The sequence below is a fragment of the Gopherus flavomarginatus genome, chromosome 6, assembly GCF_025201925.1.
Source record: "Gopherus flavomarginatus isolate rGopFla2 chromosome 6, rGopFla2.mat.asm, whole genome shotgun sequence".
In the NCBI taxonomy this organism is placed as follows: Eukaryota; Metazoa; Chordata; order Testudines; family Testudinidae; genus Gopherus; species Gopherus flavomarginatus.
In genome coordinates this window covers 21623010-21651005 of record NC_066622.1, presented here as the reverse complement: position 1 = coordinate 21651005, position 27996 = coordinate 21623010, and the positions used below count along the sequence as shown (strand labels likewise).

The 27996-nt window shown below is 44.6% G+C and overlaps 1 protein-coding gene across 1 annotated transcript in view; it reads left to right on the top strand.

Annotated features, from left to right (window-relative positions):
- The first annotated feature begins 9131 nt into the window (after window positions 1–9131).
- CHST13 (carbohydrate sulfotransferase 13) overlaps window positions 9132–27996 on the top strand; it is a 69372-nt gene continuing 50507 nt past the window's right edge. The window contains exon 1 of the mRNA XM_050960573.1: window positions 9132–9330. Within this exon, the coding sequence (XP_050816530.1) occupies window positions 9237–9330 (94 nt within the window). The 5' untranslated portion in view covers window positions 9132–9236. The remainder of the gene's footprint in view (window positions 9331–27996) is intronic.

Below are 27996 nucleotides of genomic sequence, written 5' to 3'. Positions count from 1 at the left end.
CATTGGAATTTGCACTGCAACAGCCAGCCGTGGCGCAGCTGCAACACAGTGAAACTACCAGTTAGACACTTGCTACAGAGGTCAGGCATTTTACTTGCTCTGAGTGAGTTTTCATGACATAGTGGTAAAGCTCTTGAGCCCTGTCTCACACGGGTTTACCGGCATGTGGGTATCACATCAAGCCATTTAATATCTATTTATAACACTCCCTCATCTTGACAGGCACAAAGTGCACTGATGCTTGGATTTCAGCAGGTGGCGCTGTTGCCAGTGCATCGTGAAAGCCGTTTACATTGCCCTAGCTGAGCAAGAATCAAGCAACTTGGTGTGAAATCAAAACATGGTCCTGAAAGGCTGCTTTCCATGACAGCAGGGGGACGGGGCCCTGAGGGACATTGTGGACACATCATTGCAGATCCCTAACCAATTTCAAATACAATGAATGATTGTTTAATCTGCAGTCAGCTCATCCTTGAACCCAGAGTTTAGGTTTCATTTCACTCTGTGATAAGGGACTGGAGGAGCAATTAGCCTTTTCAAAGGAGCACCCAGAGGAAGGGTTAGTGATGAGTTTCTGTAGTTCAGATGAAGCATCTCCAACAGGCAATGGATTGCAGGCACTGTATTTTCGGCAGACATGAGGACCTGCTTGCTCAGCCGTAGAACAGACTCAAACCAGGCACCGAGCAGCGCAAGCTTCCTTCTGCACTGCCTGGCCACTGGGCCTCAGCCCTGAACTAGAGTGATCACCTCTAATCACCTGGCCATATTCAGTGTTCCATGCCTCTGATGAGCCTGGCAACAATGAATTAGTGCCTAATGCAGTGGTGGGTTTTGTGGTGCAGACATACATCCATTAAGAGCTGGGCTCAGACCAGTAAACTCATTTCACATAGGCCACTGAACAGCCATCAGATAGATTTTGTTTTAATATGTAATATATGTATATAGATCAGGGGTTGGCCACCCTTTGGAAGTGGTGTGCTGAATTTTCATTTATTCACTCTGATTTAAGGTTCCGTGTGCCAGTAATACATTTTAATATTTTCAAAGGTCTCTTTCTATAAGTCTATAATATGGAACTAAACTATTGTTGTATGTAAAGTAAATAAGATGTTTAAAGGTTTAAGAAGCTTCATTTAAAATTAAATTAAAATGCAGATCCCCCTGGACCAGTGACCAGGACCCAGGCAGTGTGAGTGCCACTGAAAATCAGCTTGTGTGCTGCCTTCGGTACCCGTGCCATAGGTTGCCTACCCCTGATATAGATCATAGGTCAGTAATTCCCTGTCTTTTCCACACAGGGGCAAATCTAACTGGACTTCCAATCCCTTTTGGAAAAGGAGGGATGGCTCAGTGGTTATGGTGGTAACTTAGGGCTTGAAAAACTCAGATTCAGTTTCTTGTTCTGCTACAGACTTCCCGTGTGACCTTGGGCAAGTCACTTAGCCTCTCTGCACATCAGTTCCCCATTGGTACAATGGGGTTGTAGCACCTCTCTCCATCACAGAAGGATAAATATATTAAAGAGTGTGAGGTGCTCAGATATTGTGGCAATGGGAGCTGTAGATAGAAGATTGATAGAAACATGGAGACACCTGTGTGAGACCCCATGTTATACATTTATTATCCTTCCTTGGAGCACACTTTCCCTTTCAAGGGGTGCTGAGCATGCACACTTCCCTTGGATCAGTGGAGGACTGAGCATTTTTCAGGATTAAGGCACTCAGGAAGTGGCAAACATGCTCCAAGGGCAGACGGACTGAATGACTTTACAGTGGGTGCAGAGTTCATTTACAATTGAATCTAAATACCTAGCATATCACATCTTAACAGCTTTCTGACCCTTATCTCATCCAACCCTTAGGCTCTTAACAGCGTATTGACCTTAAGACATGTAAAGTGCAATCATAAATACATGATATGACCACAAATATTCCAGTGTTCAACTCTTTTGACATAAAATATAAATAAGAGACAACATGAGCCAACAGATCCTTGCCTGATATTTACCTTTGCAACTTTTTAAAAATCTAGTAAGTGCTAAGGGTTTGATTGTTTCATTAACTCCTGTGAGCTTTGGGCCAGATTTTCAAAGGCACTTGTAGTTTTCCACTGTGCAAATAACTGATTTTTCTAATACAGTGGCTGAACCAAAAGATCAAAAAGAAAACAAATTCATTTCAGGTCACCCCAACCAGATTTTTTTTTTCTAAACTGAATTTTTTTTTTTAAAGTTGTGGTTCAAGCAAAACATTTTGTTTAATTATTGAAGGTTTTTAAATCTTCTTAAAATTGAAATAAAATCTAAGAAAAATAATTTTGAATCTGAAAATTAAAACATTTTCTTTCAAAAATGTCTAAAGCAAAACATTTTTGGTTGTGTGATTTTGGTGGGTTGGTTTTTGGTTTTTGTTTTGTGGAGGCTGGGATGGGGTTACCAAAACAACACAGCAAATTAGACACAAATCCACAAAATGTTTCAGTTAACCAGAATTTTAATTTTTCAGCAAAAAAAATGTTGAGGCCAACACACTTTGCTTATCACTACTCAAGATGCAAGTAGGTGCCTCATGGCATTTTCAAAAGTCTGAGATACTTCTGAAAATTCCATGAGACAGCCTAAACAGCTTTGAAAAGCTGGTCCTTTGTACTTAAAACTAGGGCTCAGGCTAAAAATGTTGGGCATGGACTGAATTTTCAAACCCCACCTCTTTTCCCTTGCAAAGTTTAAGGATCTTGAGGAGTTTGGTTTGGTTGCTTCAAATGTTCATTGTTCTGTAACTTTATACTCAGTGGCTAACTAACTGCCTTTTAATAATTAATAAATGTCCTTAGCCTCTCCCCACCTATGGAACCTTAAGATGGTGGAAAGACTCTGCAGAAACAAAAACAGTGCAGTAAGCAAGGGGTTTTCCTAAAGGGGGAATGTTTAGAAACAGAAATCACAACACATTAACATAAGCCCCCAAACCCTTCCCCAAACAATTCCTATTGGCCTGGGATGGTGCCTCTAACTTTTCCTCAGCCACTCTCCCCAATTAGCTGGTTTATAGTCCTTCCCGGGAGCTCCTGTGCCAGGACAGTGGATCCTTGAGCCCCTCCTAGAGCTGATGATTATTTGTATTGTTGTAGTGCCCAGTCATGGACCAGGACCCCATTGTGCTAGGCACTGTACAAACAATGAACAAAGACATGGTCCCTGCCCCAAGGGAGCTGCAATCTAAGTATAAGATAAGATAAAAAATGGATACAGACTGATGGGGGAATACAAGGACACAGTCAGACAATATTGGTAGGCATTGATCTCAGGATACCAGAACTCTAACCTATTAGGTTTGCTGTTAAGATTAGCTGAGGTTAACGCCTGTTTCACTGGGGACAAGACAGTGCCACTGAATGCAGTGAAAGCACATCACGGTCACAATCATGGTATTATTTGCATTGTGCCTCTCTCACCTGCCTGACACTGCCACTGAAAAGTGCTAGCACAAGTCACCATGCAACTAGTTCAGTTCTTTGGAGCCAGATTCTGCTCTGCTTTACTCCAGTTTTGTGCCAATATAAACCCATTTACTTAGTCATGTTATGCTTGAATTGTGGTGGTATAAGTGAAAGCAGAATCAGGCCCACTTTGTACACATATCAGTTTACAAAACAGCATTAGTTTGACAGATGTTATAGCTGTACCCTAATTTTTAATAGTAAATATTTAATAACCAGAGACACAAGAAAGGATTTATATTCTTGCAGGGGAGCAGGAAAATAATCTTAAGAAAAAATGTGTGTTTAACACTTTCTTTGTCTATCTAGCTGGTCATTCATATTGCAATGACATATTTCAAAGGAATGCCCCAAAATGAACTAGCAGAGTTTAAAAATAAACCACTCATGACAGCTGATTGATGGTGGTATTAGAGCTTTGGACACTGATGATCGACCAAATCCTGCTCTGCTTACTCACATGAGTAATCCCATTGATCCCAATGAGTGCAGTCACGTGAAAAGAGTGAACAAGATTTGGCCCACTGACTCCAGGGTGTGTAATGGGGCTTTTCAATTAGAACCTAGAATTTCAGTCTGTCCTAGGTAAGTGTTCTTCAGGTAATAAATCAAGATCAGCTGTTCAGTAATTTTCTCTCTTGCCCTGATTCCACAGACTCTGCATCCTCCTTCAGCCCAAGGACTGGACAAGTCTCCCATTCAGAGCTTGTCAGTATATCTCTTTAATGAAATGGAGAGGTAAGGTTGCTGCTTGGTTGCTTTAAAGAATGCTCAACCCTCCTCCCAGATCATTTATGAATATGATGAATAGGACTGGTCCCAGTACAGACCCCTGGGGGACACCACTATTTACCTCTCTCCATTCTGAAAACTGACCATTTATTCCTACCCTTTGTTTCCTATCTTTTAGCCTGTTACCAATCTATGAGAGGCCCTTCCCTCTTATCCCATGACAGCTTACTTTGCTTAAGAGCCTTTGGTGAGGGACTTTGTCAAAGTCTTTCTGAAAATCTAAGTATGCTATATGAACTGTATCCCCTTCGTCCACATGCTTGTTGATGCCCTCAAAGAATTCTAGTAGATTGGTGAGGCATGATTTCCCTCTACTAAAACCATGTTGACTCTTCCCCAACAAATAATGTTCATCTATGTGTCTGACAATTTTGTTCTTTGCTATAGTTTCAACCAGTTTGCCTGGTACCGAAATTGCCTATTATTACTCCTAACAAAATAATCAGGAATCATAACATTCAAAAACCAGTGGAAGAACACTTCAACCTCTCTAACCACAGACTTGAAGGTGGCAATTTTGCAACAAAAAAATTTGAAAAACAGACTCCAAAGAGAGACTGCTGAACTTGAATTAGTATGCAAATTAGATACAATTAACTCAGGCTTAAACAGAGACTGGGAATGGTTGGGTCATTACACTAATTGAATCTATTTCCCTATGTTAAGTTCTCCTCACACCTTCTATGGGTCAACTTAATTATCACTTCAAAAGTTTTTTTTCCTCCTGCTGATGATAGCTCATCTCAATTGATTAGACTCTTCCTGTTGGTATGCATACTTCCACCTTTTCATGTTCTCTGTATGTATAAATATCTCCTGTCTGTGTGTTCCATACTATGCATCAGAAGAAGTGGGCTGTAGCTCACGAAAGCTCATGCTGAAATAAATGTTAGTCTCTAAGGTGCCACAAGTACTGCTGTTCTTTTTGTGGATACAGACTAACACGGCTGCTACTCTGAAACCTGCTCAATTGCTGTTTTTCATGCTTCCAACAGAAAAATAAATAATTCTAACCCTTTCATTCTTTAATTTGTTCTCATTTGCCCCCTGTTGGGAAAGAAAAATCCTGCATTTTATTTCGGTATCTATGTTTAGAGAGACAGTATGGGTGAGGTAATATCTTTTATTGGACCAACTTCTGTTGGTGAGAGAGACAAGCTTTTGAGCTCTGTGTAAGCTCAAAAGCTTGTCTCTCTCACGAGCAGAAGTTGGTCCAATAAAAGATATTACCTCACTCACCTTGTGTCATAACCTTAGTCCCAGATTTGGACCTTAGCGTCCAAAATATGGGGGTTAGCATGAAAACCTCCAAGCTTAGTTACCAGCTTGGACCCGGTACTTGCTGCCACCACCCAAAAAATTAGAGTGTTTTGGGGCACTCTGGTCCCCCTGAAAAACCTTCCCTGGGGACCCCAAGACCCAAATCCCTTGAGTCTCACAACAAAGGGAAATAATCCTTTTTCCCTTCCCCCCTCCAGGTGCTCCTGGAGAGATACACAGACACAAGCTCTGTGAAACTACACAGAGTGACTCCCCCTCTCTGTTCCCAATCCTGGAAACAAAAAGTACTTTCCTCTTCACCCAGAGGGAATGCAAAATCAGGCTAACAAATCCAACACACACAGATCTCCCCCTAATTTCTTCCTCCCACGAATTCCCTGGTGAGTACAGACTCAATTTCCCTGAAGTAAAGAAAAACTCCAACAGGTCTTAAAAGAAAGCTTTATATAAAAAGAAAGAAAAATACATACAAATGGTCTCTCTGTATTAAGATGACACAACACAGGGTCAATTGCCTAAAAGAATATTGAATAAACAGCCTTATTCAAAAAGAATACAAATCAAAGCACTCCAGCACTTATATTCATGCAAATACCAAAGAAAAGAAACCATATAACTTACTATCTGATCTCTTTGTCCTTACACTTAGAAACAGAAGATTAGAAAACAGAACTACTTCTCCAAAGCTCAGAGAAAGCAGGCAGGCAGACAAAAGACTCAGACACCAACTTCCCTCCACCCAGAGTTGAAAAAATCCGGTTTTCTGATTGGTCCTTTGGTCAGGTGCTTCAGGTGAAAGAGACATTAACCCTTAGCTATCTGTTTATGACACGCCCCCCAAATTGCAGACAGTGGGGAAGCTCACTGGCGGCGATTTCCTTATAGAACTTTAAAATAAACAGATTACTACAACACATGCACCTTTACATATACTACTAAGTATATAACTAACAGACTTGTACATTTTAAGAACACTTTTTAAGTACTGAATTCTGGGAAACTCTGATGGGAGAGTGCATCAGCAACTTTATTAGAAGCTCCTGTGATGTGTTGAATTTCAAAATCAAAATCTTGGAGAGCTAAACTCCAACGAAGAAGTTTCTTGTTGTTCCCCTTGGCAGTATGAAGCCACTTTAGTGCAGCATGGTCAGTTTGTAGTTGGAACCGCCGTCCCCAAACATATGGGCGTAGTTTTTCAGGGCGTACACAATGGCATAGCATTCCTTTTAACTGACTGACCAGTGACTTTCCCTCTCAGACAGTTTCTTACTGAGAAACACGACAGGATGGAAGTTGTGATCTGTTGCTTCCTGCATGAGCACTGCTCCTATACCACGCTCAGATGCATCTGTGGTTACTAGGAATGGCTTGTCAAAGTCTGGGGCCCTGAGCACAGGGTCAGACATGAGCGTTGCCTTAAGTTGGGTAAAGGCCTTTTGACACTCATCAGTCCACCTAACTGCATTTGGCTGGGTCTTTTTGGTCAGGTCGGTCAGTGGGGCAGCGATTTGGCTGTAGTGTGGTACAAATCGCCTGTAGTATCTAGCCAAGCCTAAGAAGGATTGGACCTGCTTTTTGGACCGTGGGACAGGCCACTTTTGGATAGCATCCACCTTGGCCTGTAGGGGGTTTATGGTTCCTCGACCCACCTGGTGCCCCAGGTAAGTCACTCTGTTTTGGCCTATTTGACACTTTTTGGCCTTAACAGTTAGTCCTGCCTGCCTGATGCGCTCAAAGACCTTTTCCAGGTGTAGTAGGTGTTCGGGCCAGGAGTCTGAAAAAATGGCCACATCATCGAGGTAGGCAACTGCAAATTATAATTCTAAGCCTTTCATTCTTTAATTTGTTCTCATTTGCCCCCTGTTGGGAAAGAAAAATCCTGCATTTTATTTCGGTATCTATGTTTAGAGAGACAGTATGGGTGAGGTAATATCTTTTATTGGACCAACTTCTGTTGGTGAGAGAGACAAGCTTTTGAGCTCTGTGTAAGCTCAAAAGCTTGTCTCTCTCACGAGCAGAAGTTGGTCCAATAAAAGATATTACCTCACTCACCTTGTCTCTAATATCCTGGTACTGACAAGGCTACAACATCACTGCATATAGCCATGTTTGTAATATTACTTTGATCAGAAATCTTAAGGAAAAGGAGAAAGGAAAAAGTTCTCTGTGTATTCCCCTGTTATTTAATACAGATGAAAGCAATAGATTATTATTGAAAATTTTCTAAAAACTTACAGAATTTAATAGAGAATTATGTCTTTTCTATAGAACGCAATAGGTTGATTAAGTGATTCCACAGAAAAAGGTCTCATTCTCTGTTAAATTGTACAGGATATTTCCATAAGGCCAGCCTTAAACTAGAAAATATGAAGACACAAAATCTGAAAGCCAGGTCAACAGGGGATGGATCTGTTCTGTTCATTCCCTCTGGGATACCTGGCATTGACCACTATTGAAAGACAGAATACTGGGCTAGAGGGACCTTTGGTTTGATGCAGTATGTCCCTTCTTATGGGTATTTCACATGTTGAGGAATGCAATTAGAAAACTCGTAAGTGGCTGGAATTATTCATAGCTCTTTGTTTGCCCCCCAGGTATTTCAGGCCCATATATGGGGGTGGGGAATGGTTTAAATGTGTAATGTTAGATTTGATGACAGTAGCAATTGGCGGGGAGGGAAGGTGCTGGAGGTTGATCAGGACTTTCCTCTGCATCGTTTGCAGCTCAGAAACTACATCCTTGTTTCCACTCCCAGGTGATTAGTAGGTAAAACTGACCAGCCTTCAATTGTCTGATTGTTGTTACTTGTGTTACAATGGCACTTTTAGGCGCAAACTGAGAGTCGGGGCCCATTGCACTAGATGCTATAGACAAGCACTGGGGCGTTTGGCCGGCCTGCTGGCGTTGTATAACGCAGTGAGACAAGCCCGGCAAGCGGGGGAGATTTCTGAGCTGAATGAAACGCTGAACCGCCTCCAGAAGTGGACAGCGAGCTGAGGTCTGTGCCAGGACCCCGCACTGAGAACTGCAAACGGAGCTTTCTGAACAAAACACACGTGGGGCCAAATTCACCCGCCGGCCGGGGCGATCACTGCACAGAGTCAGGCTGGTGACGGGCGTGGGCCGGGGGGGGTCCTGTCCCTTCCACGTGCCGCTTCCCCCGCAGAGCCTCCAGCTGGAGCGCGGCCAGTCCCAGCCCTGCAACTTCGGGACCCAGCCGCAAGAGCTGGCGGGTCTGTAACTCAGCCGGACGGGTCCATGCAGCGCGCGGGGGGAGGCGCTGCTAGCGGCCTCCCTAACCGAGCCGGACAAGCGCGCCTCCCGGGCTGGGAAACCCCTGACTGCGGGCAGGGCCTTTGCCAAAAGCGGCTGGTGGGAAGGGAGCAGGGCGGGGGCTTGCAAGGAGCGGGACTTTCCCAGGTGTGTGCGCGCCCCCCCCCCCGCTGCGGGCGGGTTAGTAGAGCCCGGTGTGTGTGTGGGGAGCGAGGTTTCCCTTTGCCCCGAGGCAGCGGCGGCAGCTAAGCAGAGGCAGGCGGGGCTCGGGTTCCAGCGCACCCCGGGCCGGGCCATGCCCTGCTGCAGCCGCGGCAGCAAGAGCAGCTCGCTGGCCGCCCGCTGCCCCGAGGGGACCCCCGCAGCGGGCTTTGCCCGGCGCGAGGATGAGGAAAACCCGGGTGCAGCGCATGGTCCTGGCCACTTGTCTGGGCTCTTTCCTCCTGGTGATTTTCTACTTCCAAAGCAGCCTGAACCCAGGTGAGTGGCACGGGCACAGACCCCAGCCTGCCCGATCTCCCGGCACTGCCACTCCTGCGGGTGTGCCCCCCTCTCCCCTCCCGGGGGACGATCGGACCCGTGCCCTGCAAAGGGGTGTGCGCGGGGCTGGATTTGCCCAAGTTTCAGCTGCTCTGTTGCCAAGAGCCATCTGCATATTAAAGGGGGCAAAGTGCCCGGCTCCGAGACCGCTGGGGCCATAGGCAGCTTTGGGGGTTACAGCCGTAAACGGGCTGATCCGACTCTCGCTGAAATCAATGGGGAGACTCCCCAGACCTCAAGGAGAGTGGGACCCTAAATCCGGAGCAACTCCCTCGAGATCAGCGAAGGTACTCGCGGGCTCTGAAATCGGAACCGAGCCCTTTGGTTCGGCTGTTCAGCTAGGTGCGGTTAGGATTATGCACTTCGTTGTGTGCTGAGCGCCAGATGTATAGAGACGGTATGTGCAGTTAGCAAATGCCAGCTTACCAGAAAGTCCTGCTTATGTTGAATCAATGAAAACTCCCTGGCGAACACGCTTGGCGTTTATGTATTTTTCAGCTGAAATCATTTACCTTCACTTTGTATCTTGTTTGTAAGGGGAAGTAAAGTGCAATGAGTGTTGTTATATATGAATTTCACGTATTCAAATGTCCATTAAAAATTTGTTTTGGATCTGTCCCCAGATAGTTGCCTGTAGTAAAGTAGATTTGATGAAGTCAAGGAACAGACCAATCTAAAATCTGCAGTCGTATTTGAATTAAAATGTCTTTAATGCTGTGATACAGACTAACAAAGGTGAAAGAATGGAACAGGTCTCAGACATGTGTCATATGTCACCCCTAGACCCATTGAAATGCATCAAAAAATCCAGTTAAATTGTTGTCCCACTATGGAAAGGAATATCTTTAATGTCTGCTGTCAGTAATACCTTGTGCTTGGGGAGAAGATTCTTTTCTAGTTTTGCTAGTATATAAACAGTGTTGTACTAAAATGGTGAGAAGTTTCACTGCCTGCTTTCTGCTCTTTTCGTGAAAAAGGAATTGCTTCCTATTTCCAAAGAGAGATTTTTAGGTAATTCCCATAGTTTAACAATGGATGAATGTCTTTTGATAACAGTGATTAATCAATGGTGCTTTTAAAGTTGTTTCCTCAAATTCAAAAATTGTTGGAAAGAAATTTAGTAGATTTTTACCACTCTGGACTAAATGAGATGTAACTTCCATTTTATAGTAGTTATTCCATCACTTTAATAGTCTTTTTTTATTGAAAATAAAAATGAAGAACTTGTTAGCCAAATAATATCTGATTTGAAAATGTATTAGATTTGTGTGTGTGTTTTTTGCTCACTTCTAGAAGTTTACTAAATGAGCGGTGCAGTCCTAGAAAACTGCCTTCAGTTTTCTATTAATAATGTATATTTTAAAACTAATATCTGTGGTATGTTTTTGATATTTGGTACATTTCAGTAGAAAAATGCAGCAATGGATCTGTTAAGTATCTATGCATCCAACAGAGAGAGGGCTAAATTTTATATTTATTTCACTGGAATTGCACTGGTATAATTGAGAGGAGAATCTGGTCTGTTACATGATTTTACTGTAGTTTTAAAATAGGAGGATGCCTTCATGGGCCCTGATCCTGAAGATACTTAGGCATATGCTTAACTTTAATCCTACGGGTAGTCCCAGTATTGATCTGAACAGGATTGCTTACAGGGTTAAAGTTAAACCTGAGCAAAAGCATTTGCTGGTTCAGGCAATCAAGCTGAGTGACAGACTCACTACAGCTGCATTGGAATGAGATAATTAAATTACATATCTGGAATCCATGTGGGTGAGGTGCTGAGTGCCTCCTGTTGAGTTTGTTGGAAATTAAGTACCCTCAATGCAAGGAACGTGCCCTTAATTCAGAAAAAGTATCATTTTTGAGAGGCCTCCTAGATGAGCATATTTCATATAAAATGAGGTTTCTTTGCAGATAAAGGTTTAGGGGCAAATCCTCAGCTGGTATAAATGATCATTGCTCCTGACTATTGAATGAATCACTGGGACACATGCGTCATCTGAAATCATGAGAGTTAAGGGTAGTTTCCAATATTACAGCTGCCCCTCCATATCCTTCCTTAGTTCTTGTGGTTTTGCAGCTCCCTTTCCCTATGTAGAGTGAGTGCTGTCAAATGGAGAAAGCAAACAAGCTGAAAAATACTGTTTTCTCTTAGTTGAGATAAAATTGAGATTTATCACCTAGATTTTAGGTGTTATTTGTAGCAATAGTAGGTAAAGAATTTCAGATAGAAGTGTGATGAGTGGGTTTGTTTTTTTTTAATAGCTCTTTAAGTTGTGTTTCTGGTATTACAAAAAAGCATTGCAGAGCAAGTAGTCCCACAAATCCCCTTGGAGCAATCAACTGCTTTTCCCATTGTTGTGAAGCTAGGTTCTTCAGATTGTATTTCACATGAAACCTAAAGTGTGTAAATTGTGCCTTTAGCACTGATCAATCAGTTACATATTGATTCTACCATCATTTGAGCCGGAATCAAGTCTTAAAATTGTGAGAGGCTGAGGGAGACAAACGATCATCTTATCGGATGTAGAAAAGCCCTTAAAGGGCTTGATCTGCATGGAAGAGAAATAACTAAATCAGTAAAATTCCCACCTTTAAATATGCCTCTGTGTGGAGCAGCTTGCACTGAAATAACAAGTCATATTGAAATAGGGCCCTCTTATTTCAAAGTCAGAGTGTGACACACAGACTTATACTAAAATATATAGAACCTCAAAGTTACCAACACCTTGGGAATAGAGGTTGTTCGTAACTCTGAAATGTTCCTAACTTTGAACAAAACGTTATGGTTCTTTCAAAAGTTTTACAACTGAACACTGAATTACCACAGCTTTGAAACTTTACTATGCAGAAGAAAAATGCTGCTTTCCCTTTTATTTTTTTCATAGCTTACGTTTAACACAGTGCTGTACTGTATTTGCTTTTTTTGTCTGTCCTGCTGCATTACCATTGATTTGGTTATTTCATTTCCAGTTTCCATGTAGACAAGGCCTCTGACCACAATCCATCCCCCTTGCTAGCACAGGATACAGGGATCAAACTTGTTTCTGTCGAAGTTAAAGGCAAATTCCCCGTTATCCTCACTGGAAGCAGAATCAGGCTTATATGGCCGAATCCTACTTGCAGTTACATCAGTGTAAAGCCAGGATAACTCACTGACTTCAGCGGAACCACTCCAGATTTGCATGTGTCTGACTGAGAGCAGGATCTGGACCTTAGTCTTTGTCATGGGGAGAGGATGCATCCAATATTAAACTTGATAACACATTTGTCATTAGCCAGAATTACAAAACTGCAGACGTAACTCTTCGTAAAACATCTTTAAATAAACGTTTCGCGGGGGAATCTGTCGCACTCTCTGAGCTAGATTCTGATCTTAGTTACGTTGGTCTGTCCAGTGAGGTCTTGGATTGACCCTGGTATAACCAACATCAGAATCTGATCCTCTATTTTTCTCCTCCAGCTTTTGCTGAGCTTGTGCCTCACTGGCTGTGTCCCCATGAGCTTTGTCCACCCAACATTTCCCTTCAGAGCTAACCCTACTGCAGCTTCCCCGGTGATAGCAACAGTGGGAGAGCTAGTGTGGAGTAGGCTCCAGTGGGTGCTTGGGTTTTTACCATTGTGCTATTTAACTCCACTCAGAGCAAGTCTAAAGGACACAGTGCTGAATGGCTGGTGGCTGCAGACACCTTGTGTACACTGAACCTCCAGCCATTGTTACCACTAGTGGGAAATTTGGGGACATGGGAGGAGGGGAATACTAGGCTATACCGAGCCATTTAATGCAGTACAGAGAGCTGGGGCTGCTTGAACAGAGGAAGAAACGGGGAGTGCATGGTGCGTTGTGGTGGCCTCTGTCTCTATGAGGACTGAAACTTCAGTAAAACCAGGGGAGGAGTGAGGCCAGCTGATCCAATAGTCCTGCAGGGGAATCTATAGGTTTGCAATTTGCATTGTGCTGGCATTTTCCATACTGAGGAATGTTTTAGGTTTTGTGTGACATCTGCAGTCTCCAAAGTGGTTAAACAAATGGCCGCTCCATCCCACGTGAATTTGAATATTTTCTATGTAAAAGAGACAAATCTCTGAAGAAAGCTTTGTAAGGGACATATGACTCTGCGGGGCCTGATTCTCCTCTAACTGTTGTAAATCAGGAATAGCTCCATTGAAGCCAATGGATTACACTGGTATAAGTGAGTGGAGAAACCAGCAGTCCCCTTGTGCATAAGGCATTTCAATTTCTGCCTCTGGTGTCTGTCGAGTGGTGAAGGCCCACTGGGCTATGGAGTCATAGTGAAATGCATATGTAGTTACTACCAACCTCCTCTGACTGCAAAACAGTCAGGATTTTCCTCTGTGCATTTGACTCTTGCACGCTTATTTACTAGACTCCAGAGACGGTTCAGGGTGCTTGGTGCCTTGCAGGATTGGGGTTTGCTTCAGCTAATGTATTTGAAGTGCTGTATTCATACAGTCATAGCATTTAATGCCAGAAGGGAGTGTTAGCATCTATTCCGAGCTCCTGTATATCACAAGCCACTAAAATTCATCCACTTTCCCTCGTATTGAGTCCAATACCTTTGTCTGAGGAAACCATTCTTCTAGAAAGGCATCCAGTCTTGATCTGAAGACATCCAGAGGTAGAGAATCCACCACTTCCCTTGGGAGTTTGTTCCCGTGGTTAATCTCCCTTGCTGTTGCAAAATTGGGACCTTATTTCTAATTAGAATTTGCCATTGTTTCTTGTTATGTCTTTCTGTCCTAGATCAGCCCTTTATACCCAAAGCTGCAGAGGATCCTGCATTTTCTAGTGTTCTTTTCAGTCCAGCTGTTGGTGTGAGTTGTTGAACCCCCAAAGATGCCTTTGAAGGCCAACACCAGGGCCTTATACTGCCCTTGATCCATGCGCACAGGTCCTGCTGACCTTACTAGGACTTTTGCTGCTCATGCACACTAGCATATAGCTCATGACTTTTTTTGGTACCCAGCAAGCTCAGGGAAAGCTATTTCTTTCCACTAGAGTATCAACTAAGTTGTGTGTCTGGTGTCCTAGGTACTGCATCTCCTATAAAGCCTTGAATTGCATTCACAATTGTATCTCCTAATGACCTGAATGTTAATGAAAGGAATGGCAGAAGGGGCCGTGATGTCGCACACACTCTGACACTGTATAGGCCATAAACATTTACAGCTGGTTGTGAAATAATGCCTAAGAAAAGAAAGGGAAAGTGCAACTTGCAGGGTAGCTGACATTCCTTTAAAGCTTCTGAAACGTGCCCATGAAAAAGGGCCCTGTCTTGCTCCCTGCATTCACCTGGCCCCAGCTGTTGACATTGCAGCCATTAAAACAGTGTGGGTTTTTTTGCTACTTTTTACTCACGTTAGACCTGCAGAAGCAATCCCGGTGTGGTAGAGTTGATCACGATCCCCACTCCAGCTCAGTATCAGGGAGATGCAACCACTTTCATCTTCCTATATTACCTACTGTAAAGAGCATCCCAGCTTGATGGGAAGCAGATTTTGTGGGAAAAGAGGCTGGAGAGGAATTCCACTGGAAAATATTGAAATCCTATGGAACAGCCGTTCATTTGAGTGATTCATCAAGACACAAGAGCTATAAGATGAGCCTATTTCCTGCTCATACCTGTTTGTGTTTTTCATCACAGAAGAGCTCAGTTTTTGTTTTGTGCTTTCAAGGCATGGGAGGTGTGTGACTTTAGAACTAATTCCCAGTGCTGTTCACACCAGCTGTGACTCCTTGTGAGTGTGGCATTTACACTGTGTGAGATATCAGCCCAAGCCACCGAATTTGGATCTTGATGTGGAGGATCCCAAAATTCAGGAGAGTTTGGATCCGGGGGAGATTTGGTTCAGGCCCACCTCTACCTTGTACATAGTTAATAAACCTACGATCTCCTTTGAGCAAAGTGGCTCTAAAGGACAGTACGCTCGCTAGGTCACTCAAGCCCAGATTTTCAACGGTGACTAGTGATGTTGGGGGCAGCTATTTTTGGGTCCCCAACTTGAGGTGCCTTAAAGAGGGCTAATTTTTAAAGCGTACTGAGCAGCTGCCCTCTGAAAACCAGGCCATTTTAAAGTGTCTCAAGTTAGGTACCCAAAATTGGTAGTAACTTTTGAAAATCTTGACCAGAGTGAGCTGTCATAGTCAACTCTGGATTTGTCCCCAGTGGGAAAATGCCCAGCAGTTTAGCTGTATTAGTGGTAGCACCAGTGGGAATTTCCCCCCTAAAATTCCCTACTGCAGACCTGGCCACTAAGACTGCAGGAGTGGGGGAAAATGTGTTAATTCATATTTTTCAAAATTTCTCGATGACAAATTAATACTGTGCTCTTCTCCGGTGCTTTTCAGGTGAGGTGCTCAAAGTGCTTCATGATGATTATTTACATAATATTTTACATCATCCCTGTGACATAAGTAAATATTATTACACCAGTCTTGCAGCTGGGGGGAAGTTGAGGCACGAAGCTGTTAAGTGACTTGCCCAAGACCACACAGAGTTGGGCCCAAAATCTGCAACTACACCTGGGATTAGGTTTAGATGGGGCTATTCGTACTTAAAGTTAAGCATGTGTGTAAGTATTTGCAGGAGTGGGGCCTTAGCAGAGCTAAGAACAGGATTTATGGGTCCCACTCCCAACCCGCTCCCCTTCCCAGTCTGCTCAAACCACTAGACTAGGGTTGCCAATGTTGTATTTCAAAAATAAAGAACTGTTTTCTTAGGACCCCACCTCACCCCTTCTCCCGATATTATTATTTATTTTATTAATAATGAGCAGAACTCACCTACATTCGCCAGGGGTATTTCTTAGTGCTTTTTGCAGAACTCAGATCTTATTGTACAGAGATGAAGAAACAAGAGATGTCCCTGCTAATTTAAAAAACAAAAAAAGTTTATTTTTCATTCCAAGATTTAGGGTAAAATCCTGATGCTGTTGAAATAATGGTAAAACACCCATTGCCTTCAATAAGATCTGAGTTTCCGTCCTAGTTTTTAATTATAATAATTCAGGGAAATGAATACATCATAACGACCCAATACTACTTGAACCATTGTGTTGTAGTTACCCCAAATGTCCACTCGGGGTTGCATCTTTGTCTTCTGTTTCAAAAAAATGCAGTGCTGAACTTTTCTTGTCTTTGCTATCCACTAGCAAATGAATGCAAGTAAAATCCCAAGTAGCATCAAAAGACGCATGCTGTGCCTTCCCTTCCCTTCCCTGGTTGGCTACTCACCTGTGTATTGAACCTGATCCTGCAAACTCTGTGCTTGGAAGTCCTGTTGGAGCCAATTGGGATTCTGTGCACAGAGGGCTTGCTTGATCAGAGCTTGTTAGCAGCTGACAGACCCAATTCTAAATCTGCCTGATAACAGTGCTCCCTGACTTCCTTCTGGTTTGTGCAACATGATAGGCACCGGTGTGAAAATATAAGGGACCCTCCAGGGCTTTTATCCATTTGCTTTTGTTACAGATGAGCTGTGTGAGTGTTTTCAGCTCATGTTCTGGTTTTCAGCTGTACAAAATCTGAGAGGCACTAACCGATCTGTAAGAGGCAATATACTAGTGAACTATTTAAAACAATAGTTCAGTATGTCAGCAGAGGCATTAGACAGCACTGTCTGGAATGCCAATTCCCACACACCGCTTGCGTTTGCTTGTGTTGAAAGGAAGGTTTGTAATGTAGAATCTGTGACCTACTCTTGTGGACTCACTGGCTGGCTCTGCGCTCGAACATGGATCCGTAATGAAGTCCATATGTTCTCGAGGGCCAGTCCTTTCATGTGGAATCTTTCTAGTCCCTCCTGGGTTTGTGCAGTTTCCTGACAGTCTCTGATAACTGCAAGAGATTTGAGAGAGGGCAAGAGTGAGACTTCACTTGTCTGGAAGTTTATTCTGAATCTGCAGGAAAGAGACCGAAGATGGTAATCCTGAGGACTTTGCCTTTTTCATGCCAGGGTTTGGTTCATTCAGTGCACCCTGTGTGGGGCTACATCCCATGAATGATGTCTGCTGGCTAGTTCACTCTTTTTACTCAGGCTGGGCCCCTGGGTCTCTCTGAAACAGCCTCATCCTTCATGTATTACTGCATCACTGGAGATCCAGCAAGCTAGCAGCCTTCGTGTCTAATGGTGAGGGGGGCTGGAGGCAGGACATTCCCAGTGTGGGGCCTGTGACTGTTTCACTTCTGATATTGATTGGCCAGAGCCCAAATTTACTGACCTGCAAGTCAGACACTACCTTCTCCCAGCTGTTTTCTGATGAGGGCAAGGGTTAGAGTAAGGGAGAGTGAGGAGAGCACAAATTTCCATCCCCTGGCTAAAAGCGCAGGGAACTCTGCTCTCCCTTCTCTTTGAAAAGCACTGTTCTAATCTACCTTAACCCCTGGGTGGAGCTGAGGAGGTGGTTGGGGAGAGAGCTCTCTATTCGAGGCAGCAAAGTAGGAGAGTCCTATTCTGGATGATGTGGTCATGTGTGTGATAATGCAGCTCTGATAGCTGGGACATATGCCCAGATCACAAGGATTGAAGTAGTCTTTGGGCTAAATGGTACAAGTTGTAGTGAGGAGAGCCATGCCTGGCAGTCGATATACCACCCGGGCATCAGTCATCATTTGGCCACTCTATGGATCCAGTATGGAAAATTTGTCACCGTGTCTCTTTAATCTGATAATGTTCCCCAAGGCTATGCTGATGAGCAAGGTACATTAAACAAACAGAAAGGCAGAACCCTCCCTGGCATACCACTTCCAGCCTTCACTTCTAACACAAGTGAAACTTTGCCGGAGGCCAGACTAAGTGATCATAAATGGTCTCTGATGACCTTTACATCTGTGGAGTTTCACATAGTTGGGGAGTTTTGAGAAAATGGCTGTCCTACCAGCCACACAGCAGGAAGCTCAACCAGAGAAAAGGAACTCTCTTGGTGGACAGATCTGGGTACTGATTCTGTAATTCCTGCTTATGTCTTGGTAGCAGGATGGGGTCAATCCCACCCATGAAGTCAGTGGGAGTTTGTAGCATGCAAGGTAGACGATGGGCCCTAATAGCAGAGCTGCTTGGAAAATGGAGTTCTGTTAGTGGAAACTTTTTTCAACATCAGCATTTTTTTAATTTTTTTTTTTTTATTCCAAAGAAGGGGGAAAAATCATTTTTGTGACGTAAGAAAGAAAACCCTCCAAACTGAAGAGTTTTTTTTTATTTTTGGTTTTTTGATGAAAAGTCAACATTTTCCGCAGCAGGCAGAGACTCTCTAGTGAAAAGTTTCATTTAGTAAAACAACCAATTTTCTGTCAAAAACCAGGTGTGATGGAAAATTTTCAAGCCACCCTCTGTGCAGAGAATGCTGAGCTTCATGCCCCCATTCCCCCCGCATCACTTTCATTTGACAAAGACCAGACTCTGAAATACACCCCAAGCAGGGGCAGCGCTGAACACAGCTTTTGAAAGAGCTTCTGAATAATCCAGTGAGGACAACGGGCTGGGCCAGTTCTGGACAGGTGGATGGTTCTGCCTGAACACAGTCCTGCCAGCCAGTCTGAAGCTGGCAACTGAATACTCTCCTGATGGACAAATAATCTGAGTCTCATTTGTAAAACCAAATTACTTAAAACCACTCTTCCATCAGCTGCTGCTTGCAGAATTCCCCTGAAGGAAGTCCCAGAACCTGTTATGGGAGCTGGAATTTATCATGTGATTGAATTGCCTTACCTGGCTGCTATTTGTCATGAATATTTTAAGCATTATAACTCTTGTTTTAATTCCACTGCAAGCACAATGCTCCCCAGAACTTATCAAACTGTTTATAATGGTGGCTTTTATTTGTTTGACTCTGTTTATTAGACACATCTGGACAGATGCCCATATTCCTCTCACTAAAATGCACTTACAGACCATCAGCCAATCCGATGGTAGGTCTCACTGAACATCTGCAGTTAGAGATCAGCCCAAATCACGAGGTCAGCTGTGAACCGCCACCAAATATGTGTCCTTATGGCGCATGGTCAGAACTATGCTGTTTAGATATGCTGCAGCAGTGTAGGACCGGGCTTGCACCAACATACTTACCCAAATGCAGGGGTAAGTCACTGGTGCAGTGTCAACATTTGGGATTTGCACCAGTGTATCTATATCAATGCAGTTACATCAGTGCAAATTTCTATTCTATATAAGTTCTTATACTGTGCCCGTCACTGTAGTATCTGAGGTTCTGTCTACACTGCAATAAAAGACCCACGACAGAGAGTCTGGGGCAACTGTCACAGGCTCAAAAGGGGCTTATGCTACAGGGCAAAAAATAGCAGTGTAGCTGTTTCAGGCTTGGGCTGGAGCCTGGGCTCTGTAACTTGGTGATGGGGGGAGGTTCTTGGAGCCCAGGTTCCAGTCCAAGCAGTTACTTAGGCTTTCAGCTCGAGCAGTTACCCAGGCTTTCAGCCTTGCTGCTGTGGGTTTTTTATTGCAGCGTAGGCATATTCCGAGTGCCTTCCGGTACTGCATTGAGCAACAGGGCTACACATCTGTCACATGTTATTTGTTCCTTAGTCTAGACAAGTCCAGAGCTGAAATTCAGATCTGCATCGGCAGCCTGATTCGCCCATGCTATGCACCCTGTGTATGCGTATTCATCGGTAGAAAGTGGGTGAGAAATTCTTGCAGATCAGAATGGCAGGGTTAGCCTCTCATTTTGCCCAGGTGTAGATGACTACATACCAAGCAAGGCAGGAAAAACTGGGCCCTTGAACTTTATGGCTGGGGTCCAACTCTTCCATTCATAGCATGCAAAAGATGCCACATGTTGTGAACTACAGTAGCTGTCTTTAGTTGTCCCCTGACAGCCATCAGCTTGTGCATTTTAAACACACACCAAGGCAGGGCTGACATTTTTCTTGCTGTTGGAATTTTTAAAAAATTAAAATATATTAGACCAGCTTTTCAGATAATATAGGCAAACAGTTATTGGTGTGATTGTGCGTGCAATTGCTATGGTTTGCACATAGAAAGGGCTGATAAACAAAATTGGTTTGGGTTGTGTGCACAATAATAGTCTTGGCACACCAATGGGAGAGAGTTTGTGTGTACTCAACCCTGGTTGCACGGGTGAATTGAGATTTGCAGCCCCAGCCTGCACACGTGTATCAACAGTTGTGTGTGCAAGTTGGGGGTGTGCACACTTGTAGATGTGAAAAAATTCTCTTTAAAATGCAGTTTAGTGCCAGATTCATTTTATTACTTCTGCTGCTCCTTCCTGTGTTTGCAAACTGATATGCACAGTCTGTGATGTGGTCCCTCTACTAAGGATCTTACAGTCTACTCTGGATGGGTACAATACACACATTTAATCCAGGAGACATGAGAATTGGCACGGACAGGCCTGAAGGAGATTGGCAGTGCAAAGGTTGGCAACACAGAGCACAGGTAATGTACTCTTGTGCATGGAAAGAGAGTGTCTATAACCATGGGTGGCAAGTTTGTAGAAATTTTAGTGGTGCCCAGAACCTGCCCCCCAACTTTGCCCTCCCCAAACTCCACCCCCACCTGCCCAAGGCTCTGGGCAGGGTTTTTGGGGGAGGTCTGGGGTGCAGGTCCTGGGCTGGGGATTGGGGTGCAGGCTTTGGGATGGAGTTTGGGTGCAGGCTCTGGGCTGGGGCAGAGGATCAGGGTGTGGAGGGATGAGGGTTGGGGCTGAGGATGAGGGGTTCATGATGCAGGAGGGGGTTCAGGGCTAAGGCAGAGGGTTTGGGTGTGGGGTGAGGGCTATGGGGCTGAGGATGAGGGGTTCATGATGCAGGGGGGCTCAGGGCTGGGGCAGAGGATTAGGGTGCAGGGGGATGAGGGGTTTGGGGTGTTGGAGAGGCTCAGGGCTAGGGCAGAAGGGCAAGGTAAGGACAGCCTGCCATGCCATTATCGGATGGCAGGCGCTAGGACCCTGGGGCAGCAGACAGCAGTTCTGCAGGGAGCCGCTCTACTTGCAAGCAGACAGGGCAGAGGCGCGCACTGCTTTCTGTTAGGCAGGGATGCAGTGGGGCGGGGGACACGCAGGGGGTGTGGCGGCAGGCGGGGGCTGAGACCTGTTCCAGGAAGGGACGTGGCGCGGGGGAGGCCCGCAGGGGCCGGGGCCCAATCCAGGCAGGGCCAAGGGAGAGACCCAGGTCCAAATATTGCTGGAGCAGGGCACCTGACCCTGAATATTCCTGGAGCCCGAGCACTGCAAATGTATATAACCTGCCACCTATGTCTATAACTTCTTATTTGATATATCACAGCTTAATAATACCTTTATATGGTGCCTGGAGGGTCCCTGAACCAGTGTCTCTCATTTGCAGTTCACCCTGGAGAGGTGAACCTTGGTTTCAGTTTGCTGTACTATGGCACAGAACCAGAAACTGTCCAGTAATAATAATTTAACTTATTTTGGACAGGGCCTTTTGATGGAGAAAGCACCATGCCAATGTTAATTGTTACAACGACCCTGCAGAGAGGGAAATATTATCTCCACAAGGCATGGAGGGATTTGCCCAATTTATTTCCCACTGACTTCCTTAGGAGTTGAGGACATTCAACACTTTGCAGAATCAAGGCCAAGTCCACTTGCATTGAAATCATTGCCATTGACTTCAGTGGGTACAGGAGAGGGTTTGGAGTCAGCTGGAAATAAAACCCAAGGTTCTTGACTCCCAAACCTCTGATCTAGCCTCTAGTACATACTTCCACCCTGGAAAGGGAGGCTGACTGTGGGCATTATAGTCTGTTATCTTTAGCGAGTATATTGCAAGGAAACTGAGGTCCAGATACCTGTCTGGATCAGAGGCTTTGGTATGATCCCATGTGTAGTTAGAATAACTTCATACTGATGTATTTTCCCCTCCATTCTGCAATATTCCACCCCCACCCCCCGTTTTCCAAGTACCGGTGTATAAGTACAGCTAACTCTTTGACAGTAAATATCCCCGCTGCCTCTTGGGAGAGAACATCTTGGGAAAGTTGCAGGGCTTTAAACTGTTTACTTCTCTCACTTCCATTCTTTATGTTGGCTGGTTTGTGCGTGCCCTGTCGGCTCTGCTTGTGGAACACTCTGTGTAGAACTCTTGCTAGGCTGGAGATGATCCTGTGGTGAGCCTGTTGAGGAGTCTTGTTGTTTCTTCACCTCCTTCTAAACACCTGCTTTCACCGAAGTCCTAGGGGGTACTCCACATAGGTGCCTAAAATGGACTGCATTTGCTTGACATTTGCTGCTTGCTTGCCCAGTTTTCTCTGTGTCACTTGAAAGAGCAAATACCCATCAAATCTATTTCTAATGGAGAGAATAATCTACGTTGTGCTTTATGGCCTGCCTAGACTCTATGTCTTCTGTCTAATATCACTTTCCTGGTAGCGATCCTATAGCCTTCAACAAAATCCCCTCCATACAGCCAAGACTTCAGCCTCGACCTAAAGCCTGAGGTTAGGAAGGTATGCGAGAGAGCTGAGAGCCTGTCTGCTGGGAGCTAATGAAAGTCCTGAGTGGCCATTGGTCAGCTGAGCTCATCTTCCCTGTGATTTATTTGAAATCTACCAGCCTGTGGAATAATATTGATACATTGCTCTAAAATAATTAACAACCTAGGGAACAAAGCTAATGCAACCTTTATATGATTTTGGGAAGGCAGCCGAATGCAATGAGGAGATTGTCTAGCACGTCTGAGAAGAGTCAGGGCCCCATCTAAATGTGTTTGATGAAAGAAACTCCTGAATCAAAACTTCAGTTCATTGGTGTCATAAACGACATGTGCTGAATCTCCCGTTCCTTGGAGACCACCATTAAGAGTTGGTATTAATATGATCATAACCTAATGAGTGAAGTGGCCCCTTTTGCAAGTATTGAGGTATTTACAGACTTTACATAAAGCAGCTCAACTCGTATAATCTACCCCTGGAATGCAGCCACTTCTGGGCTAGGGAGCAGCAGCCATTAGAACAGTTCCTTCTTCCCTACAGAGCAGTTGAAGAGAGGAAGTGCTAAAGAATACTGCATGCCGGCAGTGGGGGTTCTGACTGACAGTATGTGATTATCCAAAGTGGAGTTTAGTCAAGACGCTGAGGTTGACACCTCTACCCCAGAATGACCACAAACGAGAGGGGCCTCTGTTTTGCACTCCTCTGCAGACAGGAGTTCCTGAAGCACAGCACCATCTAGCAGTGTGCTGGAGCACTGTCGCTCTAGTAAATCACCAGAAACTTGCCTTTCCTTGGAGGCCTCCAGTCTACGTACTTCAGCAGCCCACCTCTCCTAGGCTAGTGCAGACTGACAGAACCACAGCCTGTGGTACAGGGTATGTCTGTGTACTTGCTGACCAGTAGGTTGACCAGAGCGAACCCTCAACTTTCTGTCACTGTTTCTTTCTTAGCATTGCAAATATTATAGTTTTTCACTCCACCAGTGCTCTTGCCACAGGTTCTGTTGGTCGTGACTTTTACACTTGTGCTTTGGTGCAGGGTTTGGGGGAGATTAAGGCTTTTCTGTGCTCACCCTGCCCTGGCAATCATTTTCAACTTGGGCATTTTGAAGGCTTGCTGGCCAACTGACTCTTAGAACCAAGTTTGGAGTTCGGCAGATCTTAGACGTGTTCCACGTGCTGAAGAGCTGCCTTGCTTTCCCTCCGTTGAACAGAATGCCGGCCCTGCTCACGTTATGCAGCTCTGTTGCCCTCTAGTTACTGGGATTTCACTGAGGATAAAAAACCCTTAACGGTTACTGTAGGGAACAGAGGTTTGTCTTAGCTCAAAGGATGAAGGCATGCGTATGTGGACCCAAAAGAACTGATGTCGGAGACTAGTTGGTGTCTCCTGTTTGTGGCCCACGGGCTTGTTACAGGAGACCCTAGAACATGTACATAAAACCTTCTGGGATTTTTGTTTATGTAGGAAAACCACTGACAGCCTAAGCCATAAAGGCATTTCCTGTAGTACTGCACTGACTGCCCGTCGTTGGCCTAGAAGCCACTTGTATTTCCTATAGCAGGGATCGGCAACCTTTGGCACGTGGTCTGCCAGGGTAAGCACCCTGGTGGGCCAGGCCAGTTTGTTTACCTGCCGCGTACACAGGTTCGGTCGATCGCGGCTCCCACTGGCCGTGGTTTGCCGCTCCAGGCCAATGGGGGCTGCGGGAAGCGGCGCGGGCTGAGGGCCAAAGGTTACCAGTCCCTGTCCTATGGTTCTCCAGTGCTTTGGCATTTGATATGGTTATATGGTTAATTTGTCTTGAACAAGAAGAGAGGTTCTTTTCTGATGGCTTTTACCACTGCATTTATTGCTGACCTGGGATATGCTACTGCCGCCACCTTATCCGTGCAAAGAAGCACAACCACAACACCCACATCTTGACATAGCTACATTGGTTCCCTGGCTCAGATCAAATCTAAGATAAAAAAGTGCCTTCTTCCTGCTTATTTTTAAAACAGTTCTAGTTCCCAGCTGTCTGCCCTCTTGTGTGTCTCTCTCTGCTCCCGTACTGCTCCTACCCCTCCCCTAATACAAGCCTTTTCACACAGTGTCGCCCCTCAATGCAAGAACCTTGCTGTCCTTCTGCTCTGATGACCTGGAATAGCCCCTCTCTTTCTTACTAGCTGATCCATCTCTGTTGTATTTCTTTGACTCATCAATTTGACAGATCCCCACTGAAGATATAATGCTCTGCCTTTTAATCATTCCCCCTGTGCTGCTATTTTTTAGTTTCACTGCACCTGTTTAATTTAGCTTCCCACAAGGCCTTTTGGCATGTCCTGAAGATGCTTTTCTATACCTAGCAAAGCTGTGCTGTAGCATGCAGTGAGCTTGAAGATCGCTCGCTATGTTAGCTGGTTTGTGCTTTGTGTAGCTGCTTCCTCAAGCTACCTTTGAAACACCGAAAACCATGCTGCCAACAAGTTCCGGTGTTGTGCTCACATGGATAAACCATGATATGCTGAGAGATACTGGAGACTGCATCCATCACAGACCCCTTTGAGATTCAAAGGGGTAGCCGTGTTAGTCTATAGCCACAAAAACAACGAGGAGTCCGGTGCCACCTTAAAGACTAACATATTTATTTTGGCATAAGCTTTTGTGGGTAAAAAACCCACTTCTTCAGATGCATGGAGTGAAAATTACAGATGCAGGCATAAATGTACTGACACATGAAGAGAAGAGTTATCTGATTGAATTGGCCTTGTCAACATTGGTTTTCCACGTGTAAGGTAACTCCCTTCTCTTTGTGTGTCAGTATATTTATGCCTGTATCTGAAATTTTCACTCCAGGCATCTGAAGAAGTGATTTTTTTTTTTTTTTTTTTTTTTTTTTTACCCACGAAAGCTTATGCCCAAATAAATCTGTAAATAAAGAAGTTTTCATCAAAGATGATACTAGACTCCATCTCCATCATCAGTTTTTTAACTCCCAACTGGGACATCCCCAGGGTGTTGAATTTTGACAAGCTGCTCTGGTTAAAAAGGGGCAACATTAGTTACTCTATGTTCTGACTGTGCTTGGAAATGCAAATTGTGTTCAACGTTTTGGGGCTGATATGACAGATTAAAATGGTTGGTACATTCATACTGATGGGACCTGATATTCACAGACCCCTTACAATCTGTGTATTCTTAGCCAGGATCTTTGTCCTGTATCCATCCCAATCATACACATATTCCACACTAAGATGCTTTCACACATCCCTTGTTCTTTTATGCAGGAATTCTTTTCCCTGGACAGACCAGGATAAATAGTTGGGTAGCATTAAAAATCTAGAGATCCTCCTCCTCCTCCTTCTCAAGGTCTGAATCTCCATTGTCCTGTCCCTTATGTTGTCACCTGCTCCAGGGCAAAGTGAGTGCAAAGCACGTGTGAAATGTTACTGGTTTGATTTGGTAGCATTTTACAGGTCCTTTGCACTAGTGTAAATGACCATAGAAATAACTGCAGTGACAGAGATGCAGGTGCTGGCTGTTGTGGTTTGTTCTTCACTTTGTGAATGGTGCCACTTGACTAATTTGCTTGCATCTTCTGGATGCTTTCTGGGCTCTTTCCTAATTCTGCTCTTGCAGAGGGACTTTGGGCTTGTCGAGTCTGAAAGGGATTGCTGCGTTCCCTTGTTTCCGTGCCTGTCCCTTGCAGGCAGCTCCAAGTGAGTTGTCTCTCTCTCAACGCTCTGCAAACTGCCTGGATTTGCAGCCTCACCACAAGTATGAAACATGATCCCACTCTGGTCTCTGACCAGATGATACTTAGCTTCCCTGTTTGATGAATTATTGACCCTGCAGGAAGCTGGGTGACACTGACATGAGGATCAAAGATGATATTTATGCGGAACTGTTCATGGTGGGCGTTTCTTTGTCTAGGCCCTGTGTCAAAGTGGACTTTCTGCGAGGCAGGGTTTCAGGAAATTAGCTTGAACTAATTAGTGCTCAGCAGATTTTCAATGACTCCCCTTTCCCCCATGATCATTGTCCTTTCCTCTAAATCAGCAGCTGAAATGAATGAAATTGTGAACACCTCTCCATGGGTAGCAGTGACGCCTGCATAGTATTCCCCAATGCAGATGAGAAAACAGACTCACAAAAAGATTAAGGACCCAGTCTTGCACATACCTGCTCCCAAGCATAATACTTGCTAGGTGGAGTCCTATAGAAGCTAATGGGTCTATTTATGATAGTAAGCAACTAAGCATGGTGGTAGCATCTTTGAAGACTAGGGCCTGATGTATTTTGCCTACAATCTCTTCTGGCTTTGGGAGGTACTGAACATACTTATCTCCCTTGGACTTCAGGGAGGTTGAAGGGTGTGACAATTTGGGGGATCTGACTGTACTATTTAGGGACTATTGTTGATGTTATGAAAATTGTTACCTTATGGAATGCATCTTGGTGGATGTGGACTCCACCATTTGCTGTCAAGGCGGTAAGTAGTTTCTCCCCGACCAAATGCAATGGAGAGTTGCCAATTCCGCTCCAGAGCACAGTCGTTAAACAATTGGTATGCTAAGGAGGTTGGCTAGAGCTGGAAGAAGCTCTGTCCTCCTGCTTGTCTGCGGGATGCTGATGAAGCAAAGAGTAGAAAAACATAAGCAGCAGAACAAAGGAACCTGGTTCTGGCAGGGGGACATTTAAACTGAGAGTCTCATGGAGACAGGACAGGAAGCTTGAGGCAGGAGAAGGGAAGAAATGGGCATGCTTTTACAGCAGGGGGCCTTATTTAAATGCAGGCCAGTTAAAGTCAGAGAAAACTAGCAGAGCTGGAAAGACTCCATGATTTGGGAGAGAAGTCATGAGCTGTAGAGGAAGGATCTTAGATGCCCCAGAGGGCTCTCCCCAATCCCAAAGAACTCTCCAGAATGGTGAGGAACCTGAGACAGGGAAATGTGTATAGGTGTGTTTATTGTTTTGTATAGATCGGTGTATTTCTCAGGCTGCTGAAGAAGAAAGGTGTTTAGAATTCTGTGCAAAGTCTGTCAGTGAGTCTGTTGGCTTTCACTATCACATACCCCTGAAGAGGTGAACTGTAAACTGGAAGGTGCACCCCTTCAGTTGGATTCTGGAGAACGTGCAAGCACTGCTGGGAGGCTTGTGAGGAGACAGC